Below are 20,040 nucleotides of genomic sequence, written 5' to 3' on the forward strand. Positions count from 1 at the left end.
ATGAAGCTTGATAATGTTAGGTTAAGTAAAGAAGCCAGTGATGACAGTCCGCATATTGTAGGATTCATGTATATGAGATGTCCAGAAAGGAAAATCTATAGAGACAGAGAATAGATTAGTGGTTGCTTAGTGCTGGGGGTGGTGGAGGGGTGCAATAGGTAAAGAATACGGGGTTTCTGTTTTTGGGGGGGTTCTTTTTGAAGTGATGAAAACATTCTACAATTGTCTGTGGTGATGGTGGTACATATCTATGAATATACTAAAGACCACTGAATTGTACACTTTAAATGGGTAAGCTGTATGTGAATTATACCTCAATAAAGCTGTTAAAACCAGATATTAAGTAACATTTAAGTTTGTGAACAGGCTAAAGTTTAAAACAATTATCTTCTTCTGTATGAAGATCAAAATGAGTAAATCTTCTACCAAAAAAGATCTTATGGAACTAGTTCATAACAAATTTAGAACTTGCCAGGGGGAAAAAATCATACTCAGCAGTGGAACAAGTGAGAAACAGAATTTTCCCTTGTTGGGGATTTTTAAGGAGGAGACAAACAACTGTCTGTTTTTGACTGCTTGGTGGAAAGGCAGAGTCTGAATTAGGAGTGGTTAAGGTTCAGCTCGGTTCTCTCGTCCTGAAAAAAATCAGAACAAAAATGTTGCCAGTCTGAGGACTGCAGGAAAGTTGTGAATTAAGCGATCGTTCATAAACCTGCCTTCTGAGGGCATAAGTTTAGGACGTCACCCAATTTCCCCTGCACGCTCATCTTTCAGCAGATTTTAAACACGGCAGATATGAACAAGCATGGAAGGCAAAGGGAACCTACCTTGCCTCTCCCAACCCCTCACCCAGACCACTGCCTCTCTCCACCAAACATAACAGACTCCGAGCGTGGGCATCTGTTACCCTCCAGAGCTATCTGTTTGCTTTCACCTATTTTTATTCAAGGGTTTATGAACAGTAAAACTGCTCCACATTGAACTTGGCTATTTGAATGTAAAGCAGGACTGAAACTGTGAATAGAAGGAACAGAAAACAACTACTGGTTTAATCAAAGCACGAAGTCGGCAGAGAAACAATTATGAAACGAGACTTCAGAGACTCAACAGGAAATGCATTTTGCAATATGAATTCCGACTCACGCTTAGGACGGAAAGCGTGGTAATTCCACCTGCCGTCTCCAGGGGGCACTGTGACCACGGGCTGCTGGGTTTTCCCACAAGGATAGTAAAACCTTCACTGCCTCAATGACCGAGATTAAGCAGTGTGTTTTCTAAATCCCTAATGAGGCGTGGAGTGATGGGAGGCTTTGGATATAAGCAGCATTTCCTGTCTTAAACATGAGAGCTCATAATGGGACTTGATCTTTTCCTTTCTCTAGCTTCTTCATGCATCTTTTCCTTGGATGGCGAGGAGATGTTAATGATGGAACAAAACGTTTATTATATAATTTTAAAAATGAGGAAACTCTCTGTCCCTTTCTTTATCTCACTTTTGGCAGGTTCCATGGTTCCCTCAATGAGGCTTGTGTATTCCATCCAGGCACCTAACCCATCTCACTACCTCGGTTACTCACCTGTGCAGCACTTTTCTTGAGTAGCCTTAACGCAGGCCCATTACCAGGCAAGTGGGGAAGGACAACTAAACCCAGGTCCCGCTCTCAAAGGGTTTACGGTCTAACAAAGCAGAGCTGTCTATGAGGCCGAAAGTCAAAAAGACAGCAAAGACAAGCAGTTGGATGGAGAATGGGCTCTGGAGCCAAAGAGACCCTGGTTCAAATCCTGCCCGGGCCTTTTACTGTGATGGTCCTCGGCAAACAGTTCAACATCACTGCACAGGGAAGCATCAGTACCTGTGCTTCCTAGGGCTGCTGTGAGGACTGAGTTAAGAAAGTCCTGGAATAGTGCCTGGCACACAGTCTGTGCCCCCAGTACGGTGCAGGGGTGAAGAATATCCTGATTCTGCTACGTATCAGCTGTATGACCTTGGGGACATTCACCTAACCTACCTGGGCCTTGAGTTTCCTCGCCAATAAAATGGGAGTAATAAAGAACCTGCCCTCACTGGGGTTGTCTGGAGACCGATGTGGTAACATGAATCTAAAGCACTTAGATGGGACTTCCGTGGTGGTGCAGTGATTAAGAATCCGCCTGCCAATGCAGGGGACACGGGTTCAAGCCCTGGTCCGGGAAGATACCACATGCCGCGGAGCAGCTAAGCCCATGCACCACAACTACTGAGCCTGTGCTCTGGAGCCCGCGAGCCACAACTACTGAAGCCTGTGTGCCTAGAGTCTGTGCTCTGCAACAAGAGAAGCCACCGTAATGAGAAGCCCTCGAACCACAATGAAGAGTAGCCCCCGCTCGCCGCAACTAGAGAAAGCCTGCGCGCAGCAACGAAGACCCAAAACAGCCAAAAATAAATAAATAAATTTATAAAGAAAAAAAAGAGATGGAAAGGGAGAAGGAAGGAAATCAACGATCCAGTTTCAAAATAAAAAACACAGATGCAGAGAGCAATTTTCTAAAGAGCTGATGCTCCAAAGAGGCTGGCTGAGGGGCTGACAGGAAAAAGTCACCAGAGTAAGAAAGATAACACCGGCATGAGGATTCCCAGAGGCAGGGGAGAGTGACCAGAAAAGCCTGTACGATGAAATGCAAAGACAGTGGCATTCCGGCCTCTGTGGGGAGAAAGGCGGCCTGTGGGGAAGGGCCGGCACATCTGTAAGTCCTTCCACACGAAGCGGACACAGCCCTGCTTCGGGCCTGCTGGCCCTGCTCACAGGCCTGTCAGTACGCGGCTCTCTGCCCTCTGTAGGGCTCTCTGCTGCAGCCGGCAACGGCCTTCCAGTTTGGACTGGAGAGGTTGCAGAAGTCCCATTCGGTCCCTGTTTAGTTTTCTTGTGCATAACCTGGGATGCAGCCTGGTGTGGTGGAAAGGATGCTGGCCTGGAGCATCAGAAGACACGGTCTCCACCAGAGCTGGGACACTAACTGGATGTGTCAGCATTAAGAAGGGGCCTCACTTCCAGGAGCCTTGATTTCCTTGTTCCATACGGAGGACAGCAGCGGCTCTGCCTCCTCAGGGGTAAATGCAAAGGTCAAATGAGCTGATACATTCTGCACCCCCAAGCACTACCCGAATGTGAACTACTGCAAACGGGGTGACCTTTGACAAAACTGTCACCCCCTGGGCCTGCGTTTCCTGAGTGGTAAAATGGGACACACTCCTGCCTCACTGTGCTGTTAACAATGGTTAAATATAATCACCACATAAACGCTTAAAACAGCACTTGGCAAAAAAAGGATCTACTATATGTTCATGATTATTTTTCTTGCTGGAACTGTGACCCCTATGACCCCGACATGTAATTTCAAGTCTGGACAGCAGGATTCTATGGAATGAAATTAATTTGTCTTCAAATTAATTCAGCCCTGTACCCAACTGCAGGGCTGTTTATATCCAAGATATCATATGTGTGAAAGCTCCAGTTCATGCCCGGGCCAATTAGCACAAATGAGATCGGCTCTGATTTCCAGGCTGGTCCGTCAGCTTCTCTCTGTTCCGTGGCTGCGGCTAGGACTCTCATACCACTCGGCTCTTCCAAAAACGTATGCAGTGAGTAGAGAGGAAAAGTGGCATCAAACACCCTCTGCTGTGCCCTGAGTGGGCATCTCAGCACGGCAGCCACTACAAGCTATCCCCTCTCCTCCTGATTTTTTCTTTTCTTTTTTTAAAAATAATACTGTGTATTCCTGGAATTTTCTATGTGGACAACACATTACTATGGCAATGTTTTGTCTTGTTTTGTTTTGAAAGAAAGGAAAAAAACCACAATTAGTCTCTAGGGCTTCCAGATGAAAAAGTGAATCAATCGGTGAAAACCCAACATGGTTCTGGAAAAAACAACTTTAAGCATCCATTCAGGAATGACTATATCACTGGCATCCTTTTCCCATGTGAATTTCTAAATATGGAAAAAGGACAGCTCAAGAGAACAGTTCTAACAAGAAAAAAAGCGAGGAAAGTTAAGAGTGGGTTTCTCTCAAGTAGTCATTTAAAAGTACATTTATTTGATGGTTTTATTTCTCAAACACAGCGCAAATTTAATGCAAACACAAAGTGCTTCCAGACACTGCCTCCCTGTTTTAATCACCCATCGTGAACTTGCTACCAGGTTAGGCACTAGAGTTACAGCAATAAAAACGGCTATTCCCCCCAAACGCCACATTTTTAAAATGTAGAGGAAACCAATTCCAAAGGCAGAATTAAGGAAAGAGCTGATCTAAAGAGACAGGGAGAGTCTGAGATTCTGCAGCAGCTGCAGAGCAGCAACCCCCCTGCAGAAGCCACTGATCCAACACCCCAAGGGGCAGGATGCAGAGAGTCAGGACATCCCTAAATGAACCATGACACTGAGAACAACATTGGTTTTGAGAAAATCAAGAAGTGAGAGTTGGGTTCCGATGTGCCAAGGTTATAATACCCACTTGGCCAATGGCCCAGACGCAATCTGTACAGAATGGAAATAACAAGAAGTCCTGCTGAATGACTGAGTAGGACCAGAGTCCTGGGGAATGCGCTCCCATCACCAACCACATCACTTCTACCTTTATTTCAAGGCAAAAACTGCAATAGGAAAATTTACAACAGAAGCAAAAATGGGTAAAATAGGGAGTTTAGGGCTTCCCTGGTGGCGCAGTGGTTGAGAGTCCGCCTGCCGATGCAGGGGACGCAGGTTCATGCCCAGGTCTGGGAGGGTCCCACGTGCCACGGAGTGGCTGGGCCCGTGAGCCATGGCCGCTGAGTCTGCGCGTCCGGAGCCTGTGCTCCGCAACGGGAGAGGCCACAGTGCTGAGAGGCCCGTGTACCACAAAAAAAAAAAAAAAAAAAAAAAAGGGAGTTTATTTTTGTTGATTTCCACAGGAGTTTAAGACTGATTTGAGAAAAGGGAAAAGTGTCCATTTAAACTTCATCATTTGGGACCAATCAGAACATCTAGGTAAAGGCAAATAAGATGCTCCTCCTGCAAGATCTTTCCCTCTCCCAGACTCTGGAAGAACCAGTCAGGCAGCGCCACTGTCTGAATTCGCCAGTTTTTGCATCTGTGTTTGCAGATAAGGGACAGTGTTGAATCAACATCATTCACTAAACTTGCCTTGCCTGCTCTTTATTTATTTATTTTTGGCCGTACCACTCAGCTTGTGGGATCTTAGTTCCCTCACCAGGGATTGAACCCAGGCCCTCAGCAGTGAAAGTACAGAGTTCTAACCACTGGTCCACCAGGGGATTCCCCTTGGCTGCGCTTTGTATTATTTAAACACTGTTATTTTCTTAGAGCTAAAATTTTCCCAAGTAAAATACTTAACAGCTACAATTGTTAAAACTTTCTGTGAGGAGAGTTAGAAAAAAGAACTCACAGTACCAAAAATCTGGAAAACTTAGGAGCAGCGTATAGTTTCTGGGAAGAGGGGTTTATATCATTGCTATCTGCTCATACAAAACATCACTTCAAAAGTAGTACACCATGGGGCTTCCCTGGTGGCACAGTGGTTGAGAGTCCGCCTGCCGATGCAGGGGACACGGGTTCGTGCCCCGGTCCGGGAAGATCCCACATGCCGTGGAGCGGCTGGGCCCATGAGCCATGGCCGCTGAGCCTGCGCGTCCGGAGCCTGTGCTCCGCAACGGGAGAGGCCACAACAGTGAGAGGCCCGGGTACCGGAAAAAAAAAAAAAAAAAAAAGTAGTACACCAGGATTCCCCTGGCGGTCTAGTGGTTAAGACTTCATGCTTCCACTGCAGGGGGCACAGGTTCTGATCCCTGGTTGGGGAACTAAGATCCCACACTACATGCCAAGCAATGCGGCCAAAAAACAGAAAACAAAAACAAAAACAAAAAAAAAAAAGAAAAGGTAGTACACCAAAGGCAAACCATGCCAATATAATTTACTTTTTGGCTGCTTAAAGAAGCCATCTCTAAAAGATGGAGGAATGTACCATAAGGCTGGCATTCCCTCTCTAAAACTGCAATCAATGTAACATGACTGCCACAGAATCAATTCTCACACAGTGAATAAATCACTGCTTAAATGCAGAGGACATAATGGAATTATACTATAAATACAAAAAGTATTTTTTTTAAATTAAGTTAATCATTTTACAGATCATTTGGTAAATTGGTTCTACTCTGTTTTTTTCTACTGAATTATTTGCTAAAGATATTCTTACTACCATGAATCCACTATAAGTATATATCAAAACTCACTGTGAAAAAACAGTAACTCATTATACTTCCTGGATCCTCTCAATTGGCTTGTTTTATTTAATTTAGTTTTTTAAGCATGTAAGGCAACTGAGGCTGAGAGCATTTAAGTGACCTGGGCTTATCTCAGCATCCTTTCTCTACTGGAGCTGGACCTTCATATTCATCTACAGTTGCAGGTCCTGGGCTATTACTACCAGGAGGCTACGCTTGGGAAACTACAGAGAACTTTTCTGCTTTTTTTTTTTAAATTAATAATGTTGCTGTTTGAAATCATTTGATTTGTTGTACACTGGTCCTTCATCTTCAGGAGAACAAAAGGGAAAATGAGGTATTAAGAAACAGGTGGGGAGAGGGCATACAGCAAAAGCAAGAACTATAATTCTGCAGCCTATGGAGGGAAAAACCACATTCACGAAAGACAGACAAAATGAAAAGCCAGAGGACTTCGTACCAGATGAAGGAACAAGATAAAACCCCAGAAAAACAACTAAATGAAGTGGAGATAGGCAACCTTCCAGAAAAAGAATTCAGAATAATGACAGCGAAGATGATCCAGGACCTCGGAAAAAGGATGCAGGCAAAGATCAAGAAGATGCAAGAAATGTTTAACAAAGATCTAGAAGAATTAAAGAAGAAACAAACAGAGATGAACAATCCAATAACTGAAATGAAAACTACACTAGAAGGAATCAACAGCAGAATAACTGAAACAGAAGAACAGACAAGTGACCTGGAAGACAGAATGGTGGAATTCACTGCCATGGAACAAAATAAAGAAAAAAGAATGAAAAGAAATGAAGACAGCCTAAGAGACCTCTGGGACAACATTAAACGCAACAACATTCGCATTATAGGGGTGTCAGAAGCAGGAGAGAGAAAGGACCAGAGAAAATATTTGAAGAGATTATAGTCGAAAACTTCCCTAACATGGGAAAGCAAATAACCACCCAAGTCCAGGAAGCACAGAGACCCAGGCAGGATAAACCCAAGGAGAAACACGCCGAGACACACAGTAATCAAACTGACAAAAATTAAAGACAAAAATTATTGAAAGCAACAAGGGAAAAACGACAAATAACACACAAGGGAACTCTCACAAGGTTAACAGGTGATTTCTCAGCAGAAACTCTACAAGCCAGAAGGGAGCGGCATGATATATTTAAAGTGATGAAAGGGAAGAACCTACAACCAAGATTACTCTACCTGGCAAGGATCTCATTCAGATTTGACAGAGAAATCAAAAGCTTTACAGACAAGCAAAAGCTAAGAGAATTCAGCACCACCAAACCAGCTCTACAACAAATGCTAAAGGAACTTCTCTAAGTGGGAAACACAAGAGAAGAAAAGGACCTACAAAAACAAACCCATAACAATTAAGAAAATGGTAATAGGAACATACATATCGATAATTACCTTAAACGGGAATGAATTAAATGCTCCAACCAAAAGACACAGGTTCGCTGAATGGATACAAATACAAGACCCATATATATGCTGTCTACAACAGACCTACTTCAGACCTGGGGACACATACAGACTGAAAGTGAGGGGATGGAAAAAGATATTCCATGCAAATGGAAATCAAAAGAAAGCTGGAGTAGCAATACTCAGATAAAATAGACTTTAAAATAAAGAATGTTACAAGAGACAAGAAAGGACACTACATAATGCTCAAGGGATCAATCCAAGAAGACGATATAACAATTATAAATATATACGCACCCAACATAGGAGCATCTCAAGACATAAGGCAACTGCTAACAGATATAAAAGAGGAAATCGACAGTAACACAATAATAGTGGGAGACTTTAACACTTCACTTACAACAATGGACAGATCATCCAGACAGAAAATTAATAAGGAAACACAAGCTTTAAATGACACAACAGACCAGATAGATTTAATTGATATTTATAGGACATTGCATCCAAAAACAGCAGATTACACTTTCTTCTCAAGTGCACACGAACATTCTCCAGGATAGATTAGATCACATCTTGGGTCACAAATCAAGCCTCAGTAAATTTAAGAAAATTGAAATCATATCAAGCATCTTTTCCAACCACAACACTATGAGATTAGAAATCAATTACAGGGAAAAAAACGTAAAAAACACAAACATGTGGAGGCTAAACAATACGTTACTAAATAACCAAGAGATCACTGAAGAAATCAAAGAGGAAATCAAAAAATACCTAGAGACAAATGACAATGAAAACACGACGATCCAAAACCTGTGGGATGCAGCAAAAGCAGTTCTAAGAGGGAAGTTTACAGCAATACAATCCTACCTCAAGAAACAAGAAAAATCTCAAACAATCTAACCTTACACCTAAAGGAGCTACAGAAAGAAGAACAAACAAAACCCAAAGTTATCAGAAGGAAAGAAATCATAAAGATCAGAGCAGAAATAAATGAAATACAAACAAAGAAAACAATAGCAAAGATCAATAAAACTAAAAGCTGGTTCTTTGAGAAGATAAACAAAATTGATAAAACTTTAGCCAGACTCATCAAGAAAAAGAGGGAGAGGACTCCTATCCAAAAAATTAGAAATGAAAAAGGAGAAGTTACAACAGACATCGTGGAAATACAAAGCATCGTAAGAGACTACTACAAGCAACTCTATGCCAATAAAATGGACAACCTGGAAGAAATGGACAAATTCTTAGAAAGGTATAACCTTCCAAGACTGAACCAGGAAGAAATAGAAAATATGAACAGATCAATCACAAGGAATGAAATTGAAACTGTGATTAAAAATCTTCCAACAGGGCTTCCCTGGTGGCGCAGTGGTTGAGAGTCCGCCTGCCGATGCAGGGGACACAGGTTCGTGCCCCGGTCAGGGAAGATTCCACATGCCGCGGAGCGGCTGGGCCTGTGAGCCATAGCCGCTGAGGCTGCGCGTCCGGAGCCTGTGCTCAGCAACGGGAGAGGCCACAACAGTGAGAGGCCCGCATACCGCAAAAAAAAAAAAAATCTTCCAACAAACAGAAGTCCAGGACCAGATGGCTTCACAGGTGAATTCTATCAAATATTTAGAGAAGAACTAACACCCATCCTTCTCAAGCTCTTCCAAAAAATTGCAGAGGAAGGTACACTCACAAACTCATTCTATGAGGCCACCATCACCTTGATACCAAAACCAGACAAAGATAGTACAAAAAACGAAAATTACAGACCAATATCACTGATGAATATAGATGCAAAACTCCTCAACAAAATACTATCAAACAGAATCCAACAACACATCAAAAGGATCATACACCATGATCAAGTGGGATTTATCCCAGGGATGCAAGGATTCTTCAATATATGCAAATCAACCAAAGTGATACACCATCTTAACAAACTGAAGAAGAAAAACCATATGATCATCTCAAGAGATGCAGAAAAAGCTTTTGACAAAATTCAACACCGATTTATGATAAAAACTCTCCAGAGAAAAGGGAACCCTCTTGCACTGTTGGTGGGAATGTAAATTGATACAGCCACTATGGAGAACAGTATGGAGGTTCCTTAAAAAACTAAACATAGAATTACCATATGACCCAGCAATCCCACTACTGGGCATATACCCTGGGAAAACCGTAATTCAAAAAGTCATATACCACAATGTTCACTGCAGCTCTATTTACAATAGCCAGGACATGGAAGCAACCTAAGTGTCCATCAGCAGATGAATGGATAAAGAAGATGTGGCACGTATATACAATGGAATATTACTCAGCCATAAAAAGAAATGAAATTGAGTTACTTGTAGTGAAGTAGATGGACCTAGAGTCTGTCATACAGAGTGAAGTAAGTCAGAAAGAGAAAAACAAATACCATATGCTAACACATATATATGGAATCTTAAAAAAAAAAAAAAAAAAGGTCCTGAAGAACCTAGGGGCAGGACAGGAATAAAGATGCAGACATAGAGAATGGACTTGAGGACACAGGGAGTGGGAAGGGTAAGCTGGGATGAAGTGAAAGAGTGGCATGGACATATATACACTACCAGATGTTAAACAGATAGCTAGTGGGAAGCAGCCGCATAGCACTGGGAGATCAGCTCAGTGCTCTGTTACCACCTAGAGGGGTGGGATAGGGAGAGTGGGAGGAAGACGCAAAAGAGGGAGGAGATATGGTGATATATGTATACGTATAGCTGATTCACTTTGTTATAAAGCAGAAACTAACACACCATTGTAAAGCAATTATACTCTAATAACAATGTTAAAAAAAATAAAAAATAATAATAATTTAAAAAACTCTCCAGAAAGTGGGCAGAGAGGGAACCTACCTCAACATAATAAAGGCCGTTTATGACAAACCCACAGCAAACATCATTCTCAATGGTGAAAAACCGAAAGCATTTCCTCTAAGATCACGAACAAGACAAGAAAGTCCACTCTCGCCACTATTATTCAACATAGTTTTGGAAGTCCTAGCCATGGCAATCAGAGAAGAAAAAGAAATAAAAGGAATCCAAATTGGAAAAGAAGAATTAAAACTGTCACTGTTTGCAAATGACATGATACTACACATAGAGAATCCTAAAGGTGCCACCAGAAAACTACTAGAGCTAATCAATGAATCTGGTAAAGTTGCAGGATACAGAATTAATGCACAGAAATCTCCTGCATTCCTATACACTAACAACGAAAGATCAGGAAGAGAAATGAAGGAAACAATCCATTCACCATTGCAACAAAAAGAATAAAAACCTAGGAATAAACCTACGTAAGGAGGTAAAAGACCTATACTCAGAAAACTATAAGACACTGATGAAAGAAATCAAAGATGACACAAACAGATGGACAGATATACCATGTTCTTGGATTGCAATAATCAATATTGTGAAAATGACTATACTACCCAAAGCAATCTACAGATTCAATGCAACCCCTATCAAATTACCAGTGGTATTTTTTACAGAACTAGAACAAAAAATCTTAAAATTTGTATGGAGACACAAAAGACCCTGAATAGCCAAAGCAGTCTTGAGGGGTAAAAAACAGAGCTGGAGGAATCAGTCTCCCTGACTTCAGACTATACTACAAAGCTACAGTCATCAAGACAATACGGTACCGGCACAAAAACAGAAACATAGACAATGGAACAGGATAGAAAGCCCAGAGATAAGCCCATGCACCTATGGTCAACTAATCTATGACAAAGGAGGCAAGGATATACGATGGAGAAAAGACAGTCTCTTCAATAAGTGGTGCTGGGAAAACTGGACAGTTACATGTAAAAGAATGAAATTAGAACACTCCCTAACACCATACACAAAAATAAACTCAAAATGGATTAGAGACCTAAATGTAAGACTGGACACTATAAAACTGTTAGAGGCAAACATAGGAAGAACACTCTTTAACATAAATCACAGAAAGATCTTTTTTGATCCACTTCCTATAGTAATGGAAATAAAAATAAATAAATGGGACCTAATGAAACTTAAAAGTTTTTGCAAAGCAAAGGAAACTACAAACAAGACAAAAAGACAACCCTCGGAATGGGAGAAAATATTTGCAAATGAATCAACGGACAAAGGATTAATCTCCAAAATATATAAACAGCTCATGCAGCTCAACACTAAAAAAAGAAACAACCCAATCAGAAAATGGGCAGAAGACCTAAATAGACATTTCTCCAAAGAAGACATACAGATAGCCAAGAAGCACATGAAAAGCTGGTCAACATCACAAATTATTAGAGAAATGCAAATCAAAACTACAATGAGGTATCACCTCACACCAGTTAGAATGGGCATCATCAGAAAATCTACAAACAACAAATGCTGGAGAGGGTGTGGAGAAAAGGGAACCCTCTTGCACTATTGGTGGGAATGTAAATAGATATAGCCACTATGGAGAACAGTATAGAGGTTCCTTAAAAAACTAAAAATAGAACTACCATATGACCCAGCAATCCCACTACTGGGCATATACCCAGAGAAAACCATAATTCAAAAAGACACATGCACCCCAATGTTCATTGCAGCACTATTTACAATAGCCAGGACATGGAAGCAACCTAAATGCCCATCGACAGATGAATGGATAAAGAAGATGTGGTACGTATATACAACAGAATATTACTCACCCATAAAAAGGAAGAAAATTGGGTCATTTGTAGAGACATGGATGGACCTAGAGACTGTCATACAGAGTGAAGTAAGTCAGAAAGAGAAAAACAAATATCGTATATTAACGCATATATGTGGAACCTAGAAAAATGGTACAGATGAACTGGTTTACAGGGCAGAAATAGAGACACAGATGTAGAGAACAAATGTATGGACACCAAGTGGGGAAAGTGGCAGGGATGGGGGTGGTGGTGATATGAATTGGGAGATTGGGATTGACATATATACACTTATATGCATAAAATAGATAACTAATAAGAACCTGCTGTATAAAAAATAAAATAAAATTCAAAAATAAAAAAAAAGAAGCAGGTGGGATAGAAGATCAAATACTTCTTTAAAATTTTATTTCAACTGCTGAGTTGTTAAAGCATTTTGTAATTACCCCAATAATAATAACAAATGATTTGGGAAACATTAAGTGATTAAAATATCAGCACCATAGTTAAGGGAGTGAAAAAAAACTAGGAGGAAGATTTATCCCAAAGCATTATTTAATTTACAAAATGTTCACTCGGGCAATACCAATAAAGGGGCAACGTCAGAGGATTCTGGGACAATGGTGGTGTCAGTGGCAGCACAGTTTTGGGATCTTCCCAAGTTCCTCAAGAAAAACACAGAGCAGGCAGATAACAAAACAAAAACACAGGGACAATATATACACAAAACTAGGTGATAACCCAAATGCAAGTGTGTGGAGGAAAACCACCAACAGCCACACAACCCGTGTGTTGTCGGCCTCTGTGCGAAAAAAATCATGGGGCAGCAATGGGGTGCCCCACAGATCTGAGAAGAGCAGGCCAATATGAGGCCACAACGGAAACGGGAAGGAGCTTTGCCTTCTCCAACAGCAGGTGAGAACAAGGACCTGAAACGAAAAAGGTATGAAGGGGCTGGAGAAATCTAAACCCCAATACCCTAGACACCAACCAGAGAGGACTCCCTTCTGAGACAGGCCCACACTGAGTGGAAATTCCAAGAAATGGAATCAAATCTGAGCAGGACAGAAATAAGATGGACAAAGGAATCAGAGAGACCAAAAAAAAGCAGGTCAGGAAATCTGACAGCAAGCCACCATGTTTCTGAACACTACCTGAAAAGGACAGAAGAGGGAGCTCTGTGAAGTTAGAACAGCTTTATGAAGGAAGCCAGCTTCTGAAAGCTCGGGAAAACTAAATTCACATAAAAATAAGAGAGGGAGAAGAAAAAAAAAAAATCAAGGCTCCAAAATTACTAGGAGAAAAGAAAAGAATACATCCCTGCAGACAGTACAAGAATGCGAGTAAGACCAGCTCCAAAGAAAGATAAAAACTATCACACACATTTCGAAAGACATTATTAAGAAAACAATACAAGACAGGAAACATAAATCAGAACTTGAAAAACTCAAAAGTAAGGTGGCGGAAATCAAGAAAAAAAAATAGAAATAAAAGGAAAAGTACTTTAGAAACGAAGACTAACAAAGAAGCTAAGAGCAAATAAACATAAATAATGTCCCCAAAGAAATAAAAGGTAAAAAGCAGAAAAATTTTAGCCTAAAAGAAATGAGTAAGAAAAAAGGTTTGGAGAGAAACTGACAAATATCGAAGATAGGTAAATAAGATAAAGCATTTGGATAACAGGAGTCCCTGAAGGGAAAAACCAAAGCAAAGGAACAGAACAAATACTGAAGACTCTAAGTCAATAAAACTTCCCTGCCGGGGCGGGGGTGGGGGTGGGGGGCACCTGAAACCATATATTGAAAGAGCACATCACACACAGAAATACCAACTCAGAATAACCAACGATAGTCTAGTAAAATTACTACATTTTAAGAAAAAAAAATCTTATGAACATCTAGGCAAAAAGAACATATAGTCTATAAGGAAAAGAAAATCAGATTTTTTCTGATCATCTGATTTTTTACAGCAACACTTTATGCCAAAAGAAAATGAAATATTTAGATACTCAAGGAAATACTGCAAGCCAAGAATTTTATATCCAGAAAAATTCACCTTTAAGTATAAAGGTCACAACAAGCTATTGTCAATATAGAAGAACTTAGAGAATACAGTTCCCACGAGCCTTTCCTATTTGATTCCATCCCTTGGAACTGCTCCTCAGGGTGGGGCCTGTCCTGGAAGGGAGCCCTCTCTGGTTGGTTTCCAGAGTACTGGGGTCTAGAATCTACTAGAGAAGGAGCTTCAGATGATCCAAGTGCCTTTTTTTTTTTAAACTGCTTTCAGTAATCATAATGGTGGTGATACTCTTAGTATTTTTAGTGTGAGACTATTGTATGTATACTGTGAAAAAGCAAATGAGATAGATTAGGATATTCTAATTCATCCTGAACTCCTGAGAACCAGGATTCTTGGTGTGAAAGAAAGGAGCAGAGATGTATTATTAAAGAAGTTAGGTAAAAACTATACAGTCCTGAATTTGAACTGGAAAGATTAAGACGAAGTCACAAGGTATTATATCTTTAAATATATATGTATATTCTAGCCAAATTTACTGCAAAGTCTTAAAAACAATGATTGCTACGGTAACAATGAGCATCCCTAAGCACTCAGAGAGTGATCTAGAAACTCCATTTTCCATTAAAACAAACCAGAGCTTCTGAGAGAAGTGGCGGATTTGAGGTGTGGGGTCAGGGATGGGCCTGAGACACCTGGACATACAGAAGAGCAAGGAAGCAACAGAAACAAGTAGGGTCACTTCAGAAGGACTCAGGAACTGTGAAGAGGTTCCCATTAACACAGACTGAATCCCCTGAGCTTTGAGAAAAGAATTGTAACAGATTGAAACCCATTCAGTTCAAAATGAAATGAAAGGGGGAAAAAAACCTCCAAATGAAAAACTAATTGGTCACCTTCTGAGGAAGATAAAGAACCAATTCATTATTTTGAAAACTGGGTAAATAAAAGGAAAGAATCAAGCATTTATCCTGCTTTCCTATATGAACTATACTCCTGGGTAACTAAACAGTAGATAAGAGAGAGCATCACCTTAAAAATTTTACCAGCTGAAAACTGAAAACAAAATCACAGCATTTAATATCACCATTTTGAGACCCCCTAATGAGTTGCTGGATCTAGGTGCTGGGCATCAATCACAAATCAAAAAACAGCAAAAAACCAGGCATCTTGACACCTCGTGCCTCCTGAAGGGAGACCAGAGCACGAGCTCTAGGCTTGTCAAAGGGATGGAATCTGAATCTAATCATGCTCTAGCATCCAGCTGCCAACTTGCAGGGAATCTGAAAGACAGAGTAGCAGGTTGAACTGGACCACGAGGGTGCAATCAGCAAACTCTGGACTTCTGGAAGCAACAGGTCAAAGATCAGGCTTCTTCAACAAGAAAAGGATGGAGGAGGAACCTGTAGATTAGGAAAGACTTAAAAGGCATATCAAGTTTTTAGAACTTGGAAGACTAAGCTCTAGCGTCCAGAGACGCACACTTGAGTGATTAAAACCACAAAGAAAGGCAAGGAAGTGAGTTTTACTGGTTACTTGGAGAGGGAGGGGTGGATGGGGACTGGGATGGGGCACAGGGAAGAGACTGAGAAGCCTGGGAAAGTTCCATTTCTTGACCTGGGTGGCAGTCACAGGGTGTTCACTCAGTAATAAACCTCCTAACTCAGTTCACTTTTTTTTTTTAATGAATTTATTTATTTTTAGTTTATTTATTTTTGGCTGCATTGGGTCTTTGTTGCTGTGGGTGGGCTTTCTCTAGTTGTGGCGAGCGGGGGCTACTCTTTGTTGTGGTGCGCGGGCTTCTCATTGCAGTGGCTTCTCTTGTTGCGGAGCATGGGCTCTAGGCGCGTGGGCTCAGTAGTTGTGGTTCGCGGGCTCTAGAGCGCAGGCTTAGTAGTTGTGGTGCACGGGCTTAGTTGCTCCGCAGCATGTGGGATCTTCCTGGACCAAGGATCGAACCCGTGTCCCCTACATTGGCAGGCAGATTCCCAACCACTGTGCCACCAGGGAAGTCCCTCAATTCACTTTTTCACTTAATTGAACTCACTTAACTGCTCGTTTAGTCTGTTTTATAATACAAAGGTTTTTTTTTAAAGGGCAATGTGACCAATAATGCTGGAGATGGGGAGGGATGGATCAAACCCGCTTCTCCAAGAAAGGTTAAGACTCTCAGTTTAAGATTTGGGCATCAGGTCTACTGTTCCTTCCCCTTAGCAAAATGTGTCTGCAGCCATTCAAATGATCAATTTAGCAAGGCATGTTAAATGGAACAACTCCTTTTAATAGCAGCATATTTCTTTAATACACTTTGGCTGCCAAAATCACGAGATCACAGGAGGAGTTATCCTTAGCCAAAAGTCCATGAGGAAAAATGGGTAAACGTTTAAATGGCACAGTTCAGGAATTAATTTCCTTTTATGTAAAATAACTGTAATTAACAAAGCCTTCCAAACAATGTTTCTAAGTCTGGTTCAGTGCACAGAAAACCAAGAGGGGGATAACCAGAGTGCAGGTCTTGCAGCTCTCCACCTGCCAGGTGTGAGGCTGCCTGAGGGACGACCTGCATCCACTCCAGGCATGACTTCAGGGCTCCCTGTCTGCGCTCTTGCCCAGTCTTTGCAGCAGATGTTGCGCTAGGATTAAAAATGGATCCAAACTCATAATTACATTTGAAGGCTAAGAAGAACACAATCAAGAACAAGAAGCTTCACATTCACAAGTACTCCAAAGCGTGGTTTCATTCACAAGTACTCCAAAGCCTGGTTTCATACATAACCTACCTTTGGAATCTAAACCGGGGAACATACAGAACTTACTTTAACAACCTTTCAAATTGGTTATTTGTATATCTGCATAAAAACGACTTCGTTAACCAGGGTCCACTAGACATTAGCTTGGAAATAAGCACCTACAAAAACTCTTTATTATCTTTCAATATCTGTTTCACATTCCATCTATCTATATAACCTTTGGCATCGTATTTCACTGTAATATGCACTGTAATATATCATGGTAGCAATTTTATCTCTCCTTTTTTAGAGGGGAGGAAGGTCATGTGGTGTAACGGCATTCACAGAATTATTTGAAAGTCATTTTACTTTCCCTAAAATCTTCCCATCAAGCAGATGTGTCAACTGTTAACAAGTATGCGCACACACAGAAGCAAAAGAAGGAAAAAGACAAGAGAGTACAACTCCCTGATATAAACTTGTAAAACGGCTTATCTGCAGTTAAACTTCAGTGTCACTAAATTCTTGTATAGTCCAATGGACAATCAAAGCTCTATGATTTTCTGCATTTCAAGCCTACACACACACACACTCTTTGAAGGCAGTAGGTGAGTCTCGCTGGCCTGTGTGCCCGCCACACCGAGGGAACTTACCATAACCGTGCAGTCCTCTGAGCCGCTGGCAATGACCTGATCGTTATGTGGGCACCAGTCTATGTCCAGCACTGGTCCTGTGTGACCACACACTGTGGGGTAGGATTTGTCAATTCGACCAGTCTGAAAGGAGAGAGAAACAGACCTATTATGTAACATCAATGCCACAGAGTTCTTATGTTTTGTCAGACCCACTTCTCCTTTATTACTTCTACCCCAAACTCTCAAGAATCTACAAATTATGACGTTCATATCAGCCAACGTCAACTGTTAAGAAATGTCAACTTGCATTTCTAAAAAACAGTTACTACCAAGGATACTCCATCAAATCAAGGATCTACATTTCCAGAACCACAGAGATTTTATTTAATCAATGGCATTAATAGACACAGCAAAAGAGAATACAAGAGTCTTTTCATCACAATACAATTCTAACAATAGCCTACTGTAAATTATAGGTGTGTTTTTACTGTTTAAAAAAAAAACCAAACCTGGTATTATTCAAAATGTAAAATATAACCTTTAATATGATAAGCTAATGCCCTTGAATATACAAATTAACAGTTCTGCAAGTGGATGGCACTTCCAGTGAGCAAGCAAAGTGAAGGTAATGAAAAGAAAAGCTTTAACCACTGCTCAGCGGCCGAAGGACATAGTACGTTTCAACGTCTCGGTCTCTTCCATCAACAGAAACGCCAGCTGGGCCTTCTAATTAACCAGCTTAGCTCTCAGCCATTACCCAGATCCACATCTCATTAAGAACACAACTTCTAATGTTGGTCATAGCAACCATCACAACGTGCTCATGTTACACACTTGAACCTAACCAGCCAATCTGGCTTATCGGACCAATTTTGTCTGGTGTTAACCAAGACAAATGCTATTACAACAACAGCTGTACAAAGGCTGCTTCTTTTTAAAAAGGTTAATGCCAGTCCTTGCTGACGTTCTTCTACATATGCTAAACGCAGGTGAACAGAAAGGAATCACCACAATGCAAAAGTGAACCTATTTTTTGGTTGATGCTACTCTCCTGTTATGGCCAGCTGTCAGAACACGGGGGCAGGCTTCTTGGAAAATTTTCAAGATCAGTAAATTTGGATTTCTCCACTTTGACTTGACTGTGGAAATCTCCAGAGAAGCAGTGTGCTAAAGCACAAAGACCACAGGCTCCAGAGTCAGACAGATATGGATTGAAGTCCAGGCTCTCTTGGTTAAACAGTGTGTGATCTCAGACAGGTAATCTCTCTAAGCTTCAGCTTGTCATCTGTAAAATGAGTAACAGTAATACTTACCTCCCAGGATTACCGTGAGGAGTAAATGAGAAATGAGGTAAATCATAACCTAGCATTACAACCATCTGTATAAGGTGTGTAAAAAATTAGAGTACCCAGAGCACAGTAACTAAATTAATTAGAGTACCCAGAGCACAGTAACTACTCAATAAAAAGCTGGCGCTTACTATTAGTTCTTCCTGTATAATGTTAACTTACTCAATCATTAAAGAATTACAAGCGTGTGTTATCCGTGAACTCTGGGCCAGACACTGAGCTGAGCTGACACAGAGGTGAGCAGGGCGCCCTCCACGTCCTGGCCGAGCGTGGAGTCCATCTAAAGCTCCAGTTACAGCGCAGCACAAGACGTGCAGCACCAGGACAGGCCCAAGGCGGCAGGAACACAGAAGAAGGACATTCAAGCAGCTGTGCGGGGGCTCCAGCCTTTGGGAAGGTTTTCTGCGCAGAAAGGTGAGTTCTGAGTTGAGGTGTGAAGGTGCACCAGCCTACGGACCTGAGGCCTGGGTTTTTTCACACGCTCCCCCTTTCTCTTGCAAAACTAATTCAACCCAGAGTTTCGGTCTCCTGAATTGCATCACCAAAAACAGGAATTCATAAACGAAAACACCAAGGAAGAAACACAATATTACAGAGAACCTGGGTCTTGTATGAGAAGCCACGTGGGTCACTGACAGGCCGAGAAGCAGTGAGGGTCAGGGACCAGGCTGCCAGGGCTGGGGTGTGGCGCTGCCATTTTCTCCCGAGGCTCTGGCCAAATGACCTCAGTTTCTCACCTGTAAAATGAGAACGCTAGAATTCTTTCTTCAAGAGCTGATGTGAGAATTAACTGAGACAATCAAGGTAAAGCACTTGGTATCGCCCCAGCACCTCTAGTGCTCAAAAAACGTTACCCAAAATTTAACAACTGCCGGAATCCATTCTACCAACACCCCTGACCGTACCCTTCCTTAAAGGAGGAGCTGCTACTAAGCACCCAAGCCAGGTAGTTTCACCTAATTCCCCC

The 20,040-nt window shown here is 41.5% G+C and overlaps 1 protein-coding gene across 3 annotated transcripts in view; it reads right to left on the minus strand.

Annotated features, from left to right (window-relative positions):
- Window positions 1–20,040, minus strand: part of CORO1C (coronin 1C) — an 83,984-nt gene that overhangs the window by 13,065 nt on the left and 50,879 nt on the right. For all 3 annotated transcript variants that reach the window (XM_067700458.1, XM_067700459.1, XM_067700461.1), the window contains one exon: window positions 17,743–17,865. In XM_067700458.1, coding sequence (XP_067556559.1) covers window positions 17,743–17,865 — 123 coding nt within the window. The remainder of the gene's footprint in view (window positions 1–17,742; window positions 17,866–20,040) is intronic.

The sequence above is a fragment of the Pseudorca crassidens genome, chromosome 12 (genome assembly GCF_039906515.1).
Source record: "Pseudorca crassidens isolate mPseCra1 chromosome 12, mPseCra1.hap1, whole genome shotgun sequence".
NCBI lineage: Eukaryota > Metazoa > Chordata > Mammalia > Artiodactyla > Delphinidae > Pseudorca > Pseudorca crassidens.